Here is a 16,497-nt window from a genome sequence, read left to right as displayed (position 1 = left end):
TACTATGCAGCCGCAAAGGTTTTGAAAACAAAGTTGGGATTAATAAAAAGGGCAGTAATGTTCAGTATCCACATGATGGTGCTATTGTGTAACAACTGTTGTGGCACAAATAGTTTTGTTTATTACACTGATTTGTACACTTCTATAAATCAAATAACCACTTGTAGTACATAGAAAGTCTTATTATTAATACAACAAATCTAAATTAGGCTGTTAAAATTATTACATCTTTCAAAGTTTCTAAAACTAGAACTGTGTACAGGATGAGAAGGATTACATTGATCTCTGAATTTTAAAGGAGGCCGTTGCATTAATACTAAAATAGAATAAATGTGGGTCTTTTTCACATTTCCAGTCAGATCTCCTACTGCAGGATAAGGGATTAGATGGTAGACTTCAAAATAACTTTTTGGACATTTAGTTAAGTTTGGATTACAATAATTGAGCACACAAGTTATAAATGCAGGTACCAGATTTGGATATCATTTTAAATATGATGAACAGGGTGGGCCAGGCATTTGAGGTATTGTGCAGGTGAAAGAAACCAGATACTACCCCAACATGTCTTGTCTTAGTATTCCAGTCACACCAGGCAGATAAGCTGGTTGTCTTTGTGTGCCAAGACAATTTTTCTCTATAAAGATGTCATATCAAGATGCCATCTTGCAGATGGCGTGCTAAATTTTGTTATGGGGCCACTATTATGTGTCAGAAAATTGAACTTTCTACACGCAATACATTTTTCTTTTCCTTGTAAAGCAGAATTCATACTCAGTACACTTTTGTCATTTTAATGTAAATCCCACATTTTTGATGTACTGTGCAAAAGAATTTGAATATGTTTCTAAAACATATGAGCAAAAAATTTTTGTGTAACTTTCTGTTGATCATGTGCATTGGAGCTTCTTAAGTTAAAATATTTATTTGTCATACTCAAATTACAACATGGAAGCAACTGTTGTCTTTATGAATGCTTTATTGCAGTAATTTGCAAGTACAAAGGAAGAAACAGAGACAGAAGTTATCAGTACAGATTATCACATTTAGACTGAATTTGCAAACTATGTTCTTTTAATTAATATAAAAGTCAAAGATAGAAATGCCAAAAGCAAAAATGATTCAGATCAAAATCCTTGTCATCATCCAGTCGTCTCACAGTTGGCCCAAACCTGGCTGAGGAGCAGATTTAACAAACCCCTTATTTAAATCTCCAAGCAGAACCCCGTTTCTGGAGTAGAAAACTTTAGCCAAAGACGGATCCATGGGAGAAGGAATGTACTCCTCACACTGGTTGCCACCAAGGCTTGGTGCACATTCAACTGAGTAGCTAAAAAAAAAGGTACCATGATCAAACATGCAACTGTTTGAAACGATTCCGCTGCGGAGATCAATGGAGCAACTACCAAGCAGGTCCCTTTTCCAATATGTATCGTCGTCATAAACCGTGAATGTAAGTTTGTCATAGTAATTTACAACAATGGATCCAAAATCAAATGACTCTGACCAATTGGGATTGTCAGACTCATCTATCCTTTCAGTACGCTTTTCCTGGTTAGTATATTTAACAACCACTGAAGCGTCTGTCTGAGAGCAACAATCACCATACAGTCCCCTAGCATAAAGATTGTACACCCTCAATGTTGCAAGACCTTTTCCAGCTGGACAGCAGTTTGACCTAATATTCTGGTTGCCGTTACACACACAAGCACAGGGATCTCTGCTATTGGATCTGTGTCCAATTTGACAGGATTCTAAACATTTTTTTAGCACTGCATTCTCCTTAATATACTTTTCCACCTCTTCTTTAAGCCCACTTTTGGCAGGATGACCATCTGGCAGAATTGTGTGCAGAGGCTTCAGGTTGTAACTCACGATGTCAGGGGTAGTTTTAAGAGACTCTTTCCATGCGATATGGACACTGGGATCATTAGACCCTTGGAAGAACACAACATCATTTTTGTCCCCACCAACAACTTCTGTGATACGTTCACTAAACACAGAGTTGAAACTTTGACCATAGCCCAGATTCTGTTTTTTTTTCTGACAATTTTCATACATAGCTTTAATGCTTGCCACAAAAGCAAAGTTAACTGAAGCTTCAACTGACAGACAGTCACTAACTTCGGTAGCCGACAGCCCCTTTAAGGATGCCTCGCAGGTCCTAATCGATGTTGTTGCTTTTATCTCCCCTCCTAGGAAAACCTGTGTGATGTAATGTGTGCCATAAGTATCGATGAAATTGCGATATGGTAACCCAGAAGAATTTGGAGGAAGAGACTTCACAGCCGTTTTAAATTCGTGATGCAAAGGTGGGTTTGTTGTCAGTCTGTAGCTGTGAAGGAATGAAAACAGATAAAACAAGTTACTTTTTGTCACAGACATACTTTATGCATAGCAGCTTAATGAAAAGTTGCACAGTAAGTTCTGCCTTGACACTCACTTGTAGAAGGTACAGCTAACAGAATGGCGGGTAAAGGTGTAGCGGTCTTGTTTTGACTTTGCTATGCCAAATTCAGCCACCTTGGAATGGGAACCTCCAAAACCAACTGAGACAAAAGGAACTTCAAGACCAATTTTCCAGTCGTTGGACACAGATGATGTAGAGCTATTGACGAGAGATTCAACAGAATCATAGACCATACTGGAGACTCTCAAATTGCATTTCGGGACATTTCTCCAGTCCACCACAGAGACTGGGATCTTTTGTTTCTCTCCATTCTGGTAGCTGTTTCTGTACATTCTGCAAGTGCCATTTCCAAGGTCCCATGTTTCAGTGTCGATGACATAGGCAGATTTTCTTTGCATTTTGACAATGTCGAAGCCTTCTCCACCCAGGTTGTAACCTGGAACAAAGTGAGCAGTTTTACATTCCTCTGGTGAACCAATGAAACTCACAGTGGTTGAGAGACACAGAGGACTGAATGTCCAGGTCAGGAGCAGGAGCTGCAGAAGTCTAGTCATCTGTGAAAAAAAATAATTTAAATGTTTAAATTGCATAGCAAAAGATTCACAAACATACACATATGCACAGAAAAATTCTGCTTCAGGATATTTAGTAAATAACCATATATAGAATTTGGAACAGCAAAAATGAGAGTTTAGGTGAAAGTTTTTAAAGTCTTACTCTGACAGAAGACTGCAAGCTCTGATCGTCTGTAAAGTGTCTGGCTGCTCTTATACTATTGATGTGAAGGTGGAGCTTTTCTTATCAGCTTAGTTTCATACCAATACACTTATTGTGTATTATCTCGTGAACAGGGTATCCCAACCTGTCCAGGGTGAACCCCGCCTCTTGCCCGGAACATAGCTGGAGATAGGCACCAGCAACCCTCCCGACCCCATTAGGGACAAGGGTGAACGGAAAATGGATGGATGGATGGATGGACAGGGTATCCCATATGGATACTTATGCAATTTATTTTCCTTAATTCTTTCAAACTTTTTGCCGCTTCCAACATTTTATTAACCTTTCTGTACTGGTTAATAAACAACTTGGTAGCTATTAATTATTTTAATAATCAATTAATCTAGTGATTATTTTTTGGTTAATCGAACAGTAGATACTTTTAGTAAAACATGCCCCAATAATTAAGTGTTTAGAATTTTAAAATACAAATTCACAGTGCAACGTCATGGCAAAAAAAACATAAAAGCTTGAATTTGTTGCCCAGAAAATAGCATTTTCAAAATATTGATTTGAGATTAATACATTTTTGTTACATTTTTAAGAATAGTGAACAATATTCACTATTTTAAATAGTGAATATTGTTCACTATTCACAATAGTGTCAACCAAGCTAGCTTGTCAACCTAGTGACAAGCTAGGTTGAATTTAGATTAATACATTTTTCAACAATATTTATGATAACCTAGCTTTTTAGATCAACTCAAGAGTAGAAGAAAATGTCACTATAGTGAGCATCTCTACATGCTCAGAACTCAGACTTGCTCTTCCATTAGTACCTGTATTCCAGCTGCTGAAAACAGTCGTTCTGATGGTGGAGGTGACAGGAAACAGAAAGGACTTTGGCTGTTTTGCCAGACTCTGTATCAGAGTCTGTATCGTCGCCATAAACCGTGAATGTAAGTTTGTCATAGCTATTTACAACAATGGGTCAAAAATCAAATGACTCGGAGCAATTGGGGTTGTCAGTATGATCTAAAATTCTAGTACCCTTTTTCTGGTTAGTATATTGAAGGTTTTCCACCAAAGGAGTGGGTTTTATTTTGGATTTTCTTCATAACTTGCTCTTGAGTCAGATGATGATTGAAGTACTGTCGTGTTCTGTGTTTTTCTGTATGTTTATTTCAAGTTTCCTGTGTGTCTGAGTCTCTGTGTTGTCCTGTCTCCCCTTGATTAGTTCCCAGGTGTGTCTCGTTCCCTGATTACCTCTTGTGTATTTAATGTCACCTGTGTCTCCGTGTGTTTGTCGGGTCCTACGTCAATCTACGTCTTCCCACGTCTGTGTACGGCTGTGTCATGTCTGAGTTACGTTTGTTTCATTTAGGAGTTGACTGTTAAGTCCTCTTGATCTCCTGTTGCTACCTGTTGTGAGCATTAGCCCTCCGCTCAGCAGGGCTGCCGGGTTTAACTCATTAAACTCCTCATCTACACCTCATCTGTGTCTGCTGCGTTTACCTCACCACCGCCAACATCACACTCCTTATGACAGAAGGACCCGACCAACACAACGGTGAGGCCCGCACTTCCCATTATGGACCCAGAAGAAACGCAGGAGTTGTTGGAAACCATACGCGAGTATGAGGAGGCCATGGCAAAACCGTACGTGGCTTGGAGAAGGCTTGGATTTGCCATCCGGTTGGGTCTGCTGCTGGATTACTGGGTTCCGCGCTTTCCGCACCTGCAGTTGGTGGAATTGCAGAGGGAGACAGAGTGGGAGCGTGAGGCAGCGCTAGCAGTCATGGCTGGAGAACCGCTGCCTCCCAGACCCAAGACTCTGTCCTCCCGTTCCACCACCCCAGCCCCGTCATCTCCAGTGCCTCCTGAGCCAGCCGCCAGCAACGCTTCCGCGGCCGGAGCCGCCAGCAACGCTTCCGCGGCCGGAGCCGCCAGCAACGCTTCCGAGCCCCCCAGTGTCTGTCCAGAGCCCCCCAGTGCTCCTCCAGAGACCCCCAGTGCTCCTCCAGAGACCCCCAGTGCTCCTCCAGAGACCCCTAGTGCTCCTCCAGAGACCCCTTGTGCTCCTCCCGAGACCCCAGAGACCCCTGGTGCTCCTCCCGAGACCCCAGAGACCCCTTGTGCTCCTCCCGAGACCCCAGAGACCCCTTGTGCTCCTCCCGAGACCCCAGAGACCCCTGGTGCTCCTCCCGAGACCCCGCCCGAGACCCCAGAGACCCCTGGTGCTCCTCCCGAGACTCTCCTTGCGCCGGGACGGCCGCCGACCGCCTCGGTTCCCGCCATGCGCCGCTGGACGGCCGCCGGACCGCCTGGTGGTTCCCGCCTGCGCCGTGGACTGCCGCCGGACCGCTTCGTGTTCCCGCCTCTGCGCCGCTGGAGCCGCCGGACCGCCTCCGTGGTTCCCGCCTCCTGCGCCGCGGACGGCCGCCGGACCGCCTCCGTGGTTCCCGCCTCCGGCGCTGCGGACGGCCGCCGGACCGCCTCTGTGGTTCCCGCCTCCGGCGCCGCGGACGGCCGCCGGACCGCTTCTGTGGTTCCCGCCTTCCTGTGCTTCCGCCCACTTAGTTGGGTTTGTTTTGTTTTGTTTTTGGACTCTGGACCCTTGTGTTTCCGCCCAATTATGTTGGGTAGTTTTTCGTTGTTTATGGACTCTGGACCCCCAACCAGCTCCCCGCCGCCCACCCTCGTTGGGTTTCCCGTTTTGGGCGTCTGGGAGCCGCCCGTTAAGGGGGGGGTACTGTCGTGTTCTGTGTTTTTCTGTATGTTTATTTCAAGTTTCCTGTGTGTCTGAGTCTCTGTGTTGTCCTGTCTCCCCTTGATTAGTTCCCAGGTGTGTCTCGTTCCCTGATTACCTCTTGTGTATTTAATGTCACCTGTGTCTCCGTGTGTTTGTCGGGTCCTACGTCAATCTACGTCTTCCCACGTCTGTGTACGGCTGTGTCACGTCTGAGTTACGTTTGTTTCATTTAGGAGTTGACTGTTAAGTCCTCTTGATCTCCTGTTGCTACCTGTTGTGAGCATTAGCCCTCCGCTCAGCAGTGCTGCCGGGTTTAACTCATTAAACTCCTCATCTACACCTCATCTGGGTCTGCTGCGTTTACCTCACCACCGCCAACATCACACCCTTTATGACAAGTACATTGACCAGGAAAACGTTTTCTTCTTGTTGTCTGCTTGTTTACTGGATTTTAGATCAAAACTTGTTTGCATTGATTTCTTTACATTAGGGTCTTGGTTTGCACCATGGTTTGCACTTTGAGTACTAATTCAGGAGGTAAAATTTAAGTCTCCTTCATTTGGGATCAAACGCAGCAGAAATTAAGACGATGTTGGGGCATTCTGGTTTGAACACAAAGTTTTTATTCCGCCTTAATGTAATATCAGGTCTGGAGGACCTTCACTGAAGCTGCTTGAAAGTCTGAACCCTATGTGGCTGTCTTATGATTATGAACAAGTTATGGGAATGTAGACAGAGTTGCATTCTTATCCACTCAGTAAAACAGTTGCCCCCTCAAATGGAACAAGGGTTTGACTTAGTTCTTCTGCAAAATATGACTGTTCAGGTATCAGATCTATATGACTGTGTCTATCTTTGTTGGATCTGATAGTGTAACTGGTACTTAATGATTGAACTGTGCCTGTTGTGCAAACGAGCCCCCAGTTCCCTTTGGGTATTTGTCAAAATTTCCTCTTCCTCTTACTGCAATATCCACAATCTAGCTGTTATATTGCTTATCTGCTTTTGTTCTGTATCCTATGATAACAAGAATGAAGCCTGTTCTTATTAAGAGCCTCTTATTGTGTATTATCTTGTGAACAGGGTGTACTGTTACATCCCTAAAAATAACATGCAAGCATCAGAGTAATCTTAATATATGCTCATTTAAATGCCCTTGTGATTATTTAGATCACAATGATGTCTGTTTAGCAGATTGTTTTAGCAACTATGATTCAGAACAAGACAAATTGAAGCTATTTTCCTGCAGACAAAAATCTATTTGTAATATTATTGTAGCAAAATATGGAAGAAAAAAAACAATAAATGACAAGAAGCTCATGAGATGCATTTCATATTTTTAGTCACTGATCTCAGAGTTGTACTCTTTTTCTATTCTCTATTCTTTGCAAATTGTTATCTCGTGATGAAAATTTAACATAATTCTCATAAGATTTTGCTTAGAAGACTGCAACAGCAGAAAGGGGATGTTTTTTATGTTTGATTGTTTCTTTAAAGATTGCACTAGGTAAAGGAAAACTAGACATTGTACACGAGTAACAAATTCACACATTCTGCCTGTGGTCAGCTTTGCTTCTCTATTTTCACAAGATTGTATCATCTGATATGATCAAACTTCTTCCATGTAAAAAGGAAGACATGCAGCAGACTGGTTAGAGAGAATTTTGTAGAAAGATTTAAAGAAGGGTTAGGTTATAAAATAATATTCCAAGAACTTAATATCAGACAGAGCTCCATTCAAACTATCACTTGAAAGGAGAAAGCATATGGAATAAATGCAAAATTACCAATTTATGGCCACCTAATATGACAAGTTATTAATCAGAGAATGCCAAGAGGCCATAATGACTGTAATCATTCTATCAGTCAAGTTTATTTGTATAGCACATTTCAGCAACAGGGTAGTTCAAAGTTTTACACCATAAAAACACAAAAATACAAAGTCATAAAATTACCATGCAGTCAACAATTGAGAAAACCAGAAGCAAACATTACATGCCATCATCAAAATCATCAATACACATCAAATATGTTAGTTTATCATGGTTCAAAAGCAACTCTGAACAGGTGGGGGTTTAGTTTTGATTGAAAGAAGCTCAGTGTTTTAGCTGTTTTGCAGTTTTCTGGAAATTTGTTCCAGATTTGTGGTGCATAGAAGCTAAATGCTGCTTCTTCATGTTTGGTTCTAGTTCTGGGGATGCAGAGCAGAACCGGAACCAGAAGACCTCAGAGGTCTGGAAGGTTGATACAACAGCAGATCTTTAATGTATGTGTGGTGCTAAGCCACTTAGTAGCCACTGAAACACTGATAATACAATTAAATTTTTTTTTTAATTTTGTTAGTTTTTTAGGAAATCTACTAAAATGAGCATGGTGTGACTTTAAATGTGCACTTATGCCTAATTTAAATAGGTCTGTTTTCCTTTGTAGTTTTATTTACTTATCTGGTTATGGCCTTCTTTAAAATGTACTGGTTTCCTTTGGTTTTGCAAAATAGTTTTGTAAGTGTGTCAGATTTTCATCTTTCAGCTTTGTTTGATAATGTATAAGCTTTTCATTGTTTTAGTGGCCTCTTGTCAAATCTTGATCAGGAACAAGTTTTTTTCTTGTTGTCTGCTTGTTCACTGGAGTGTAGATCAAAACTTGTTTGCATTAATTTCTTCACTTGAAGGGTCTTGGTTTGCACCATGCTTTGCATTTGAGTACTAATTCAGGAGGTAAAATTTAAGTCTCCTGAATTTGGGATCAAACGCAGCAGAAATTAAGACGATGTTGGGGCATTCTGGTTTGAACACAAAGTTTTTATTCCGCTTGTAATGTAATATCAGGTCTGGAGGACCTTCACTGGAGCTGCTTGAAAGTCTGAACCCTATGTGGCTGTCTTATGATTATGAACAAGTTATGGGAATGTAGACAGAGTTGCATAAAACAGTTGCCCCTCAAATGGAACAAGGGTTTGACTTAGTTCTTCTGCAAAATATGACTGTTCAGGTATCAGATCTATATGACTGTGTCTATCTTTGTTGGATCTGATAGTGTAACTGGTACTTAATGATTGAACTGTGCCTGTTGTGCAAACGAGCCCCCAGTTCCCTTTGGGTATTTGTCAAAATTTCCTCTTCCTCTTACTGCAATATGCACAATCCAGCTGTTATATTGTTTATCTGCTTTTGTTCTGTATCCTATGATAACAAGAATGAAGCCTGTTCTTATTAAGAGCCTCTTATTGTGTATTATCTTGTGAACAGGGTGTACTGTTACATCCCTAAAAATAACATGCAAGCAGCACAATAATCTTAATATATGCTCATTTAAATGCCCTTGTGATTATTTAGATCACAATGATGTCTTTTTAGCAGATTGTTTTAGCAACTATGATTCAGAACAAGACAAATTGAAGCTATTTTCCTGCAGACGAAAATCTATTTGTAATATTATTGTAGCAAAATATAGAAGAAAAAAAACAATAAATGACAAGAAGCTCATGAGATGCATTTCATATTTTTAGTCACTGATCTCAGAGTTGTACTCTTTTTCTATTCTCTATTCTTTGCAAATTGTTATCTCGTGATGAAAATTTAACATAATTCTCATAAGATTTTGCTTAGAAGACTGCAACAGCAGAAAGGGGATGTTTTTTATGTTTGATTGTTTCTTTAAAGATTGCACTAGGTAAAGGAAAACTAGACATTGTACACGAGTAACAAATTCACACATTCTGCCTGTGGTCAGCTTTGCTTCTCTATTTTCACAAGATTGTATCATCTGATATGATCAAACTTCTTCCATGTAAAAAGGAAGACATGCAGACTGGTTAGAGAGAATTTTGTAGAAAGATTTAAAGAAGGGTTAGGTTATAAAATAATATTCCAAGAACTTAATATCAGACAGAGCTCCATTCAAACTATCACTTGAAAGGAGAAAGCATATGGAATAAATGCAAAATTACCAATTTATGGCCACCTAATATGACAAGTTATTAATCAGAGAATGCCAAGAGGCCATAATGACTGTAATCATTCTATCAGTCAAGTTTATTTGTATAGCACATTTCAGCAACAGGGTAGTTCAAAGTTTTACACCATAAAAACACAAAAATACAAAGTCATAAAATTACCATGCAGTCAACAATTGAGAAAACCAGAAGCAAACATTACATGCCATCATCAAAATCATCAATACACATCAAATATGTTAGTTTATTATGGTTCAAAAGCAACTCTGAACAGGTGGGGTTTAGTTTTGATTGAAAGAAGCTCAGTGTTTTAGCTGTTTTGCAGTTTTCTGGAAATTTGTTCCAGATTTGTGGTGCATAGAAGCTAAATGCTGCTTCTTCATGTTTGGTTCTAGTTCTGGGGATGCAGAGCAGAACTGAACCAGAAGACCTCAGAGGTCTGGAAGGTTGATACAACAGCAGATCTTTAATGTATGTGTGGTGCTAAGCCACTTAGTAGCCACTGAAACACTGATAATACAATTAAATTTTTTTTTTAATTTTGTTAGTTTTTTAGGAAATCTACTAAAATGAGCATGGTGTGACTTTAAATGTGCACTTATGCCTAATTTAAATAGGTCTGTTTTCCTTTGTAGTTTTATTTACTTATCTGGTTATGGCCTTCTTTAAAATGTACTGGTTTCCTTTGGTTTTGCAAAATAGTTTTGTAAGTGTGTCAGATTTTCATCTTTCAGCTTTGTTTGATAATGTATAAGCTTTTCATTGTTTTAGTGGCCTCTTGTCAAATCTTGATCAGGAACAAGTTTTCTTCTTGTTGTCTGCTTGTTCACTGGAGTGTAGATCAAAACTTGTTTGCATTAATTTCTTCACTTGAAGGGTCTTGGTTTGCACCATGCTTTGCATTTGAGTACTAATTCAGGAGGTAAAATTTAAGTCTCCTGAATTTGGGATCAAACAGCAGAAATTAAGACGATGTTGGGGCATTCTGGTTTGAACACAAAGTTTTTATTCCGCCTTAATGTAATATCAGGTCTGGAGGACCTTCACTGGAGCTGCTTGAAAGTCTGAACCCTATGTGGCTGTCTTATGATTATGAACAAGTTATGGGAATGTAGACAGAGTTGCATAAAACAGTTGCCCCCTCAAATGGAACAAGGGTTTGACTTAGTTCTTCTGCAAAATATGACTGTTCAGGTATCAGATCTATATGACTGTGTCTATCTTTGTTGGATCTGATAGTGTAACTGGTACTTAATGATTGAACTGTGCCTGTTGTGCAAACGAGCCCCCAGTTCCCTTTGGGTATTTGTCAAAATTTCCTCTTCCTCTTACTGCAATATGCACAATCCAGCTGTTATATTGTTTATCTGCTTTTGTTCTGTATCCTATGATAACAAGAATGAAGCCTGTTCTTATTAAGAGCCTCTTATTGTGTATTATCTTGTGAACAGGGTGTACTGTTACATCCCTAAAAATAACATGCAAGCAGCACAATAATCTTAATATATGCTCATTTAAATGCCCTTGTGATTATTTAGATCACAATGATGTCTTTTTAGCAGATTGTTTTAGCAACTATGATTCAGAACAAGACAAATTGAAGCTATTTTCCTGCAGACGAAAATCTATTTGTAATATTATTGTAGCAAAATATAGAAGAAAAAAAACAATAAATGACAAGAAGCTCATGAGATACATTTCATATTTTTAGTCACTGATCTCAGAGTTGTACTCTTTTTCTATTCTCTATTCTTTGCAAATTGTTATCTCGTGATGAAAATTTAACAAAATTCTCATAAGATTTTGCTTAGAAGACTGCAACAGCAGAAAGGGGATGTTTTTTATGTTTGATTGTTTCTTTAAAGATTGCACTAGGTAAAGGAAAACTAGACATTGTACACGAGTAACAAATTCACACATTCTGCCTGTGGTCAGCTTTGCTTCTCTATTTTCACAAGATTGTATCATCTGATATGATCAAACTTCTTCCATGTAAAAAGGAAGACATGCAGCAGACTGGTTAGAGAGAATTTTGTAGAAAGATTTAAAGAAGGGTTAGGTTATAAAATAATATTCCAAGAACTTAATATCAGACGTTGCTCCATTCAATCTATCACTTGAAAGGAGAAAGCATATGGAATAAATGCAAAATTACCAATTTATGGCCGCCTAATATGACAAGTTATTAATCAGAGAATGCCAAGAGGCCATAATGACTGTAATCATTCTATCAGTCAAGTTTATTTGTATAGCACATTTCAGCAACAGGGTAGTTCAAAGTTTTACACCATAAAAACACAAAAATACAAAGTCATAAAATTACCATACAGTCAACAATTGAGAAAACCAGAAGCAAACATTACATGCCATCATCAAAATCATCAATACACATCAAATATGTTAGTTTATCATGGTTCAAAAGCAACTCTGAACAGGTGGGGGTTTAGTTTTGATTGAAAGAAGCTCAGTGTTTTAGCTGTTTTGCAGTTTTCTGGAAATTTGTTCCAGATTTGTGGTGCATAGAAGCTAAATGCTGCTTCTTCATGTTTGGTTCTAGTTCTGGGGATGCAGAGCAGAACCGGAACCAGAAGACCTCAGAGGTCTGGAAGGTTGATACAACAGCAGATCTTTAATGTATGTGTGGTGCTAAGCCACTTAGGTTAGCACCACAATACAACTTCAAAACAACAGTGTGGCTTAAGTGGCTTAGCACCACACATACATATCTGTATTGGAAGGTTTTGATCACAAATGTCAGGCTGTGTATAAATTTACCTCATGACTAAATAGCTGCTGCTTTACAAAGAAACTGTATCTATTTGTAGGTACATCTCACATTTATTGTTTTGGACACAGCTTGACAAAATTTATCTCTGATTTAGTCATTAAAGTCATTACTATGTAATGATGACAAAAACCTCCATACAAACATGTAGTTATACCTTTGATTGTGTGGTTATTCCATTGATCACCTGTTTATTCATCTCATGAGATCTGCCACAGGCATTTATTCATCTTTTACATTTTTCCAGACTCCATTTGAGTTTTGGAAAAGGAATAAACTCCATTTTGTGCTCTAAATGCTCGAGGTAAAGTGTGTCTTATGTACATGTTCCCCATGGACAACATTTAAGCATTTGTTTCTTATTATTTTCACCCAATCTCTATGATCGAACCACATTCACTATGATAAACCCTGGCACTTTGTCAGAGGTTCAGTTTCTCCAGGAAAGGGCTAAAGAAAAATTGTGACAGCTGATTGATCAGTTCCTGTCAAACACACTGGATTGACTGATTCCAATTGGGTACATGATTCCAGGTGTAAAACTGGAACTGATTACCCGATTTAAATGAAGACTTTTCACTCTACTGGTTGTTATCATGAAGAGAGTTTGAGAGCAAAGCGGCCATAAAAAGAAGATGAAGTTGAAAGCCATGGAGATATCCTATTAATATTTTGATATTATGAAGGCATAATAATAATAACAAACAACACAATTCTTTTAAATATATATTTCAAAATGTTACAGCACAACAGTAAAAACATTTAAAAGAACTAATCCAAATTAAACAGCTGTATTTCACGCCCCTCCCTTCCAGCCACTTGCTCTCCAACTGAATCAGACACATAGGACATAATGGAGTTGTGCCATCAAGCGATTGTAAGCTGCAATTATATTAGGTGGTCTTCCAACTATAAATTGACATTGCCATGGGATATTTCTCTTCTGTTTATTAATAGTTTTAGTTTATATTTTTTAATCAAATCAAATTCAAATCAAACTTTATTTGTATAGCACATTTCAGCAGCAAGGCATTTCAAAGTGCTTGACATCAAATCAAACACAAAAAAACAATGAAACATAGAATCAACATTAAAAACACAACATCAAGTCAGATTCCGTCAATAAATTTGCAATTGATTACGTTTCAAATACAAATCTTTTAACAAGCGGGTTTTTAGTTGAGATTTAAAGGAAGTCAGTGTTTCAGCTATTTTACAGTTTTCTGGAAGTTTGTTCCAGATTTTTGGTGCATAGATGCTAAATGCTGCTTCTCCTCGTTTGGTTCTGGTTCTGGGGATGCAGAGCAGACCAGAATCAGAACCTGAGAGTTCTGGAAGGTTAATACAACAGCAGCAAATCTTTAATGTATTGTGGTGCTAAACCATTCAGTGATTTATAAACTAACAACAGTATTTTAAAGTCTATTCTTTGAGCGACAGGGGGCCAGTGGAGGACTTTAAAACTGGTGTTATGTGCTCTATCTTCCTGGTTTTAGTGAGAACGAGCAGCAGCATAACAGAAAATATTAATAAGCAATATTTTCTGTTAATGGGGCCTGCCAGGTCTTGTACGGAGCAGGGCCGGCCCAAGCCTCCATGGAGCCCTAAGCGAAATTTGGTTGTGGGGCCTTTTGATTCTGCTTACAATGTGGACTGGCTGCAGTCAACAGATAGACAATTACATCATTCACACACTGGCTATAAACTTTTTGCATCTCTGATGGTGCTGTTTGCATTATATCCTATGCATGTATAATATAGGATACATTTATCGGCCAGTCCATTTCTGGGTGCCCATTTTCTTAATTTTGGGGGATCTTGATTGGGCGATACTAACAAGTGAAGCCCATCTTATCCCCTGATCTTATTTTCGTCAGCAAAGGTTTAAAAATCAGCCTCTGTCTTCTTCTGCTCTGCAGTGAGAGGTGTGACTGACAGAGCTGCCCACAAGGTTATGTCTGAATGTTTACAGTTAACAATATTAATCCCACCGTTGCTAACTCACTGACTTCCCTCCTATATTTAGCAAAATTTCAGAAAAAAATAAAATAAATTGATATCGGCCAAAATCAAAATCGACAGGTCAGGCTTTTTAAAGATTGGTAATCGGCCAGAAAACTGCAATCGGTGCAGCCCTACACATATATTCATGACATTCTATGATTAAATTAATTTCTCATAAGCATAACTCCAATAGCTAAAAATTTTATTTACAGCAGGTTAGAGCAGCTCACCAATATATTAATGGTGCAGCTATGTACCCTGATGGAAAACATTTTGTTAGACAATATCAAACATTGAGAAGTTTTAATTATTCTTATTAAACGTTATTAAACATGCCATTTTGAAGCCAAGAAACCTCAGAAATATACAGAGCCAATCAGGAGAATCAACTAATTTCAAGTTAAAATTCAGCTTCACACAAAGACGCTAGCATAAATGCTGTTTAACTGAATCGTTCAAGGTCGCTATAAAGCTAATTTTCTATTAGCAGCTTCACAAATTACATTACATTACATTATGGAGACACATTAAAACAAACCTTTACCTTGACTTTTTTTCTATTATTCCTCTTTTCTTCCTCCCTGAAGGATAAATCCTTTTTTGAGACATTGTTTTGCCAACTTATCTTCTACCGGAGCTTTGGACGTTTTGATGCGCGCACTGCACGTTGCACGGCAGCTTATGTTACTGGAGGAGCGTGCGGTACCTACCGCGACCACCAAGGTGAGCATTTTTTTTTTTTTGTCCATAAAATATTGATTTCTACATACAGTATTTAATATATTGTAAAAACAAATCACTTCATGATGACATTGTGTGTTTTTGTTATTGTGATGACAGAAATTGTTATAAAAAAAAAAATAAAATAAAATAATATCAGCTCCACTGTGGGAGCTTGGTGGCCCTGGGGCCCTAAACGGCTGCTTTGTTTGCTTTTGCTTTGGTCCGGCCCTGGCAGGGAGCCATTGAAATGACCTCAAAATAACTCCCTCTTCCTTTCACCATTGATGCGGCTCGTACTGCTGCGTAACCCCATCACAATATAAAAAAACGCACGGTTCGATCCCACGAGAATTACTTTTGTCCGCATTTTGAATAACCATGGCAACGTAATTAGCAAGAAAAAAATTAACAAAATTCAAATCAAAACAAATTCTAACTGACATTGTTTTGTGTTATAGACTCAAAACAGAGATAGAATTTTGCTCCCCCCTCACTCATACATGACAGTTTTCAGAGAGGATTAATTACCATAGCAACAGAACACAAGGAAGAGCAGAGATGTAGAAAACTACAGAGATGGCGGAACACTCAGTTCCTACAGAGGAAGGCAGAGCTTCCAGTTAGAACTACAAAGATGCCATTTCTGGTAACAAAGTGCCACGAAGTAAACATCTGATTTTTACTTTTGCTAAGTTTACTAACTGTAGATTTTTTGTGTCTAAGCAGATACTACAGAAGCACTTATTACAGACAAGATGGCAGAAGAGCAAAGAAAGTAAATGATATGCCCCTAAACTGACAACCACTTTGCCAGTTTAGGGGCATTTAGTTTGTTTAGTCAAAATAAACTAAAAACCTTCACATTTTTCACAGCAGGTATTTGCTGTACTGGGCATTATATGACTGGTTAAGCCAAACCACTGTTACGCAAGAGATTAGTGAGGACTTTTAAATTTAAGCTTACTGGAAATTTCAAAATAAAAGCCTCCAGTGACCTCGTAGGTCACTTACAAAGCAAGGCTGAAATAAGGCTAAAGTACATATGACTTTTGAACAATAACAATATTTGTTGTTAATTTGTTGCTAAGAGATGAGCCTGTTTTCTGGTAACAAAGTCCCACAAAGTAGACATCTGATTTTTACTTTTGCAAAAT

The 16,497-nt window shown here is 38.9% G+C and overlaps 1 protein-coding gene across 2 annotated transcripts; it reads right to left on the bottom strand.

Moving 5' to 3' along the window:
• Positions 1 to 958: 958 nt before the first annotated feature.
• On the bottom strand, positions 959 to 15,198 carry LOC122830016 (perforin-1-like). 2 transcript variants are annotated; one of them, XM_044115044.1, is made up of 3 exons: positions 15,165 to 15,198; positions 2,441 to 2,961; positions 959 to 2,332 (listed from the first exon to the last, which is right to left on the bottom strand). In XM_044115044.1, the coding sequence occupies exons 2-3, from the start codon at positions 2,959 to 2,961 to the stop codon at positions 1,153 to 1,155; spliced, it is 1,701 nt and encodes a 566-aa protein (XP_043970979.1). In that variant the 5' UTR covers positions 15,165 to 15,198; the 3' UTR covers positions 959 to 1,152. The 2 variants fall into 2 exon arrangements, with proteins under 2 accessions (XP_043970979.1, XP_043970978.1); XM_044115043.1 differs by lacking the exon at positions 15,165 to 15,198 and adding an exon at positions 3,125 to 3,163.
• Between the last annotated feature and the right edge of the window lie 1,299 nt (positions 15,199 to 16,497).

This window comes from Gambusia affinis, linkage group LG04, assembly GCF_019740435.1.
Source record: "Gambusia affinis linkage group LG04, SWU_Gaff_1.0, whole genome shotgun sequence".
Taxonomy (NCBI): Eukaryota; Metazoa; Chordata; class Actinopteri; order Cyprinodontiformes; family Poeciliidae; genus Gambusia; species Gambusia affinis.
This window is presented reverse-complemented; position numbering and strand designations above follow the sequence as displayed.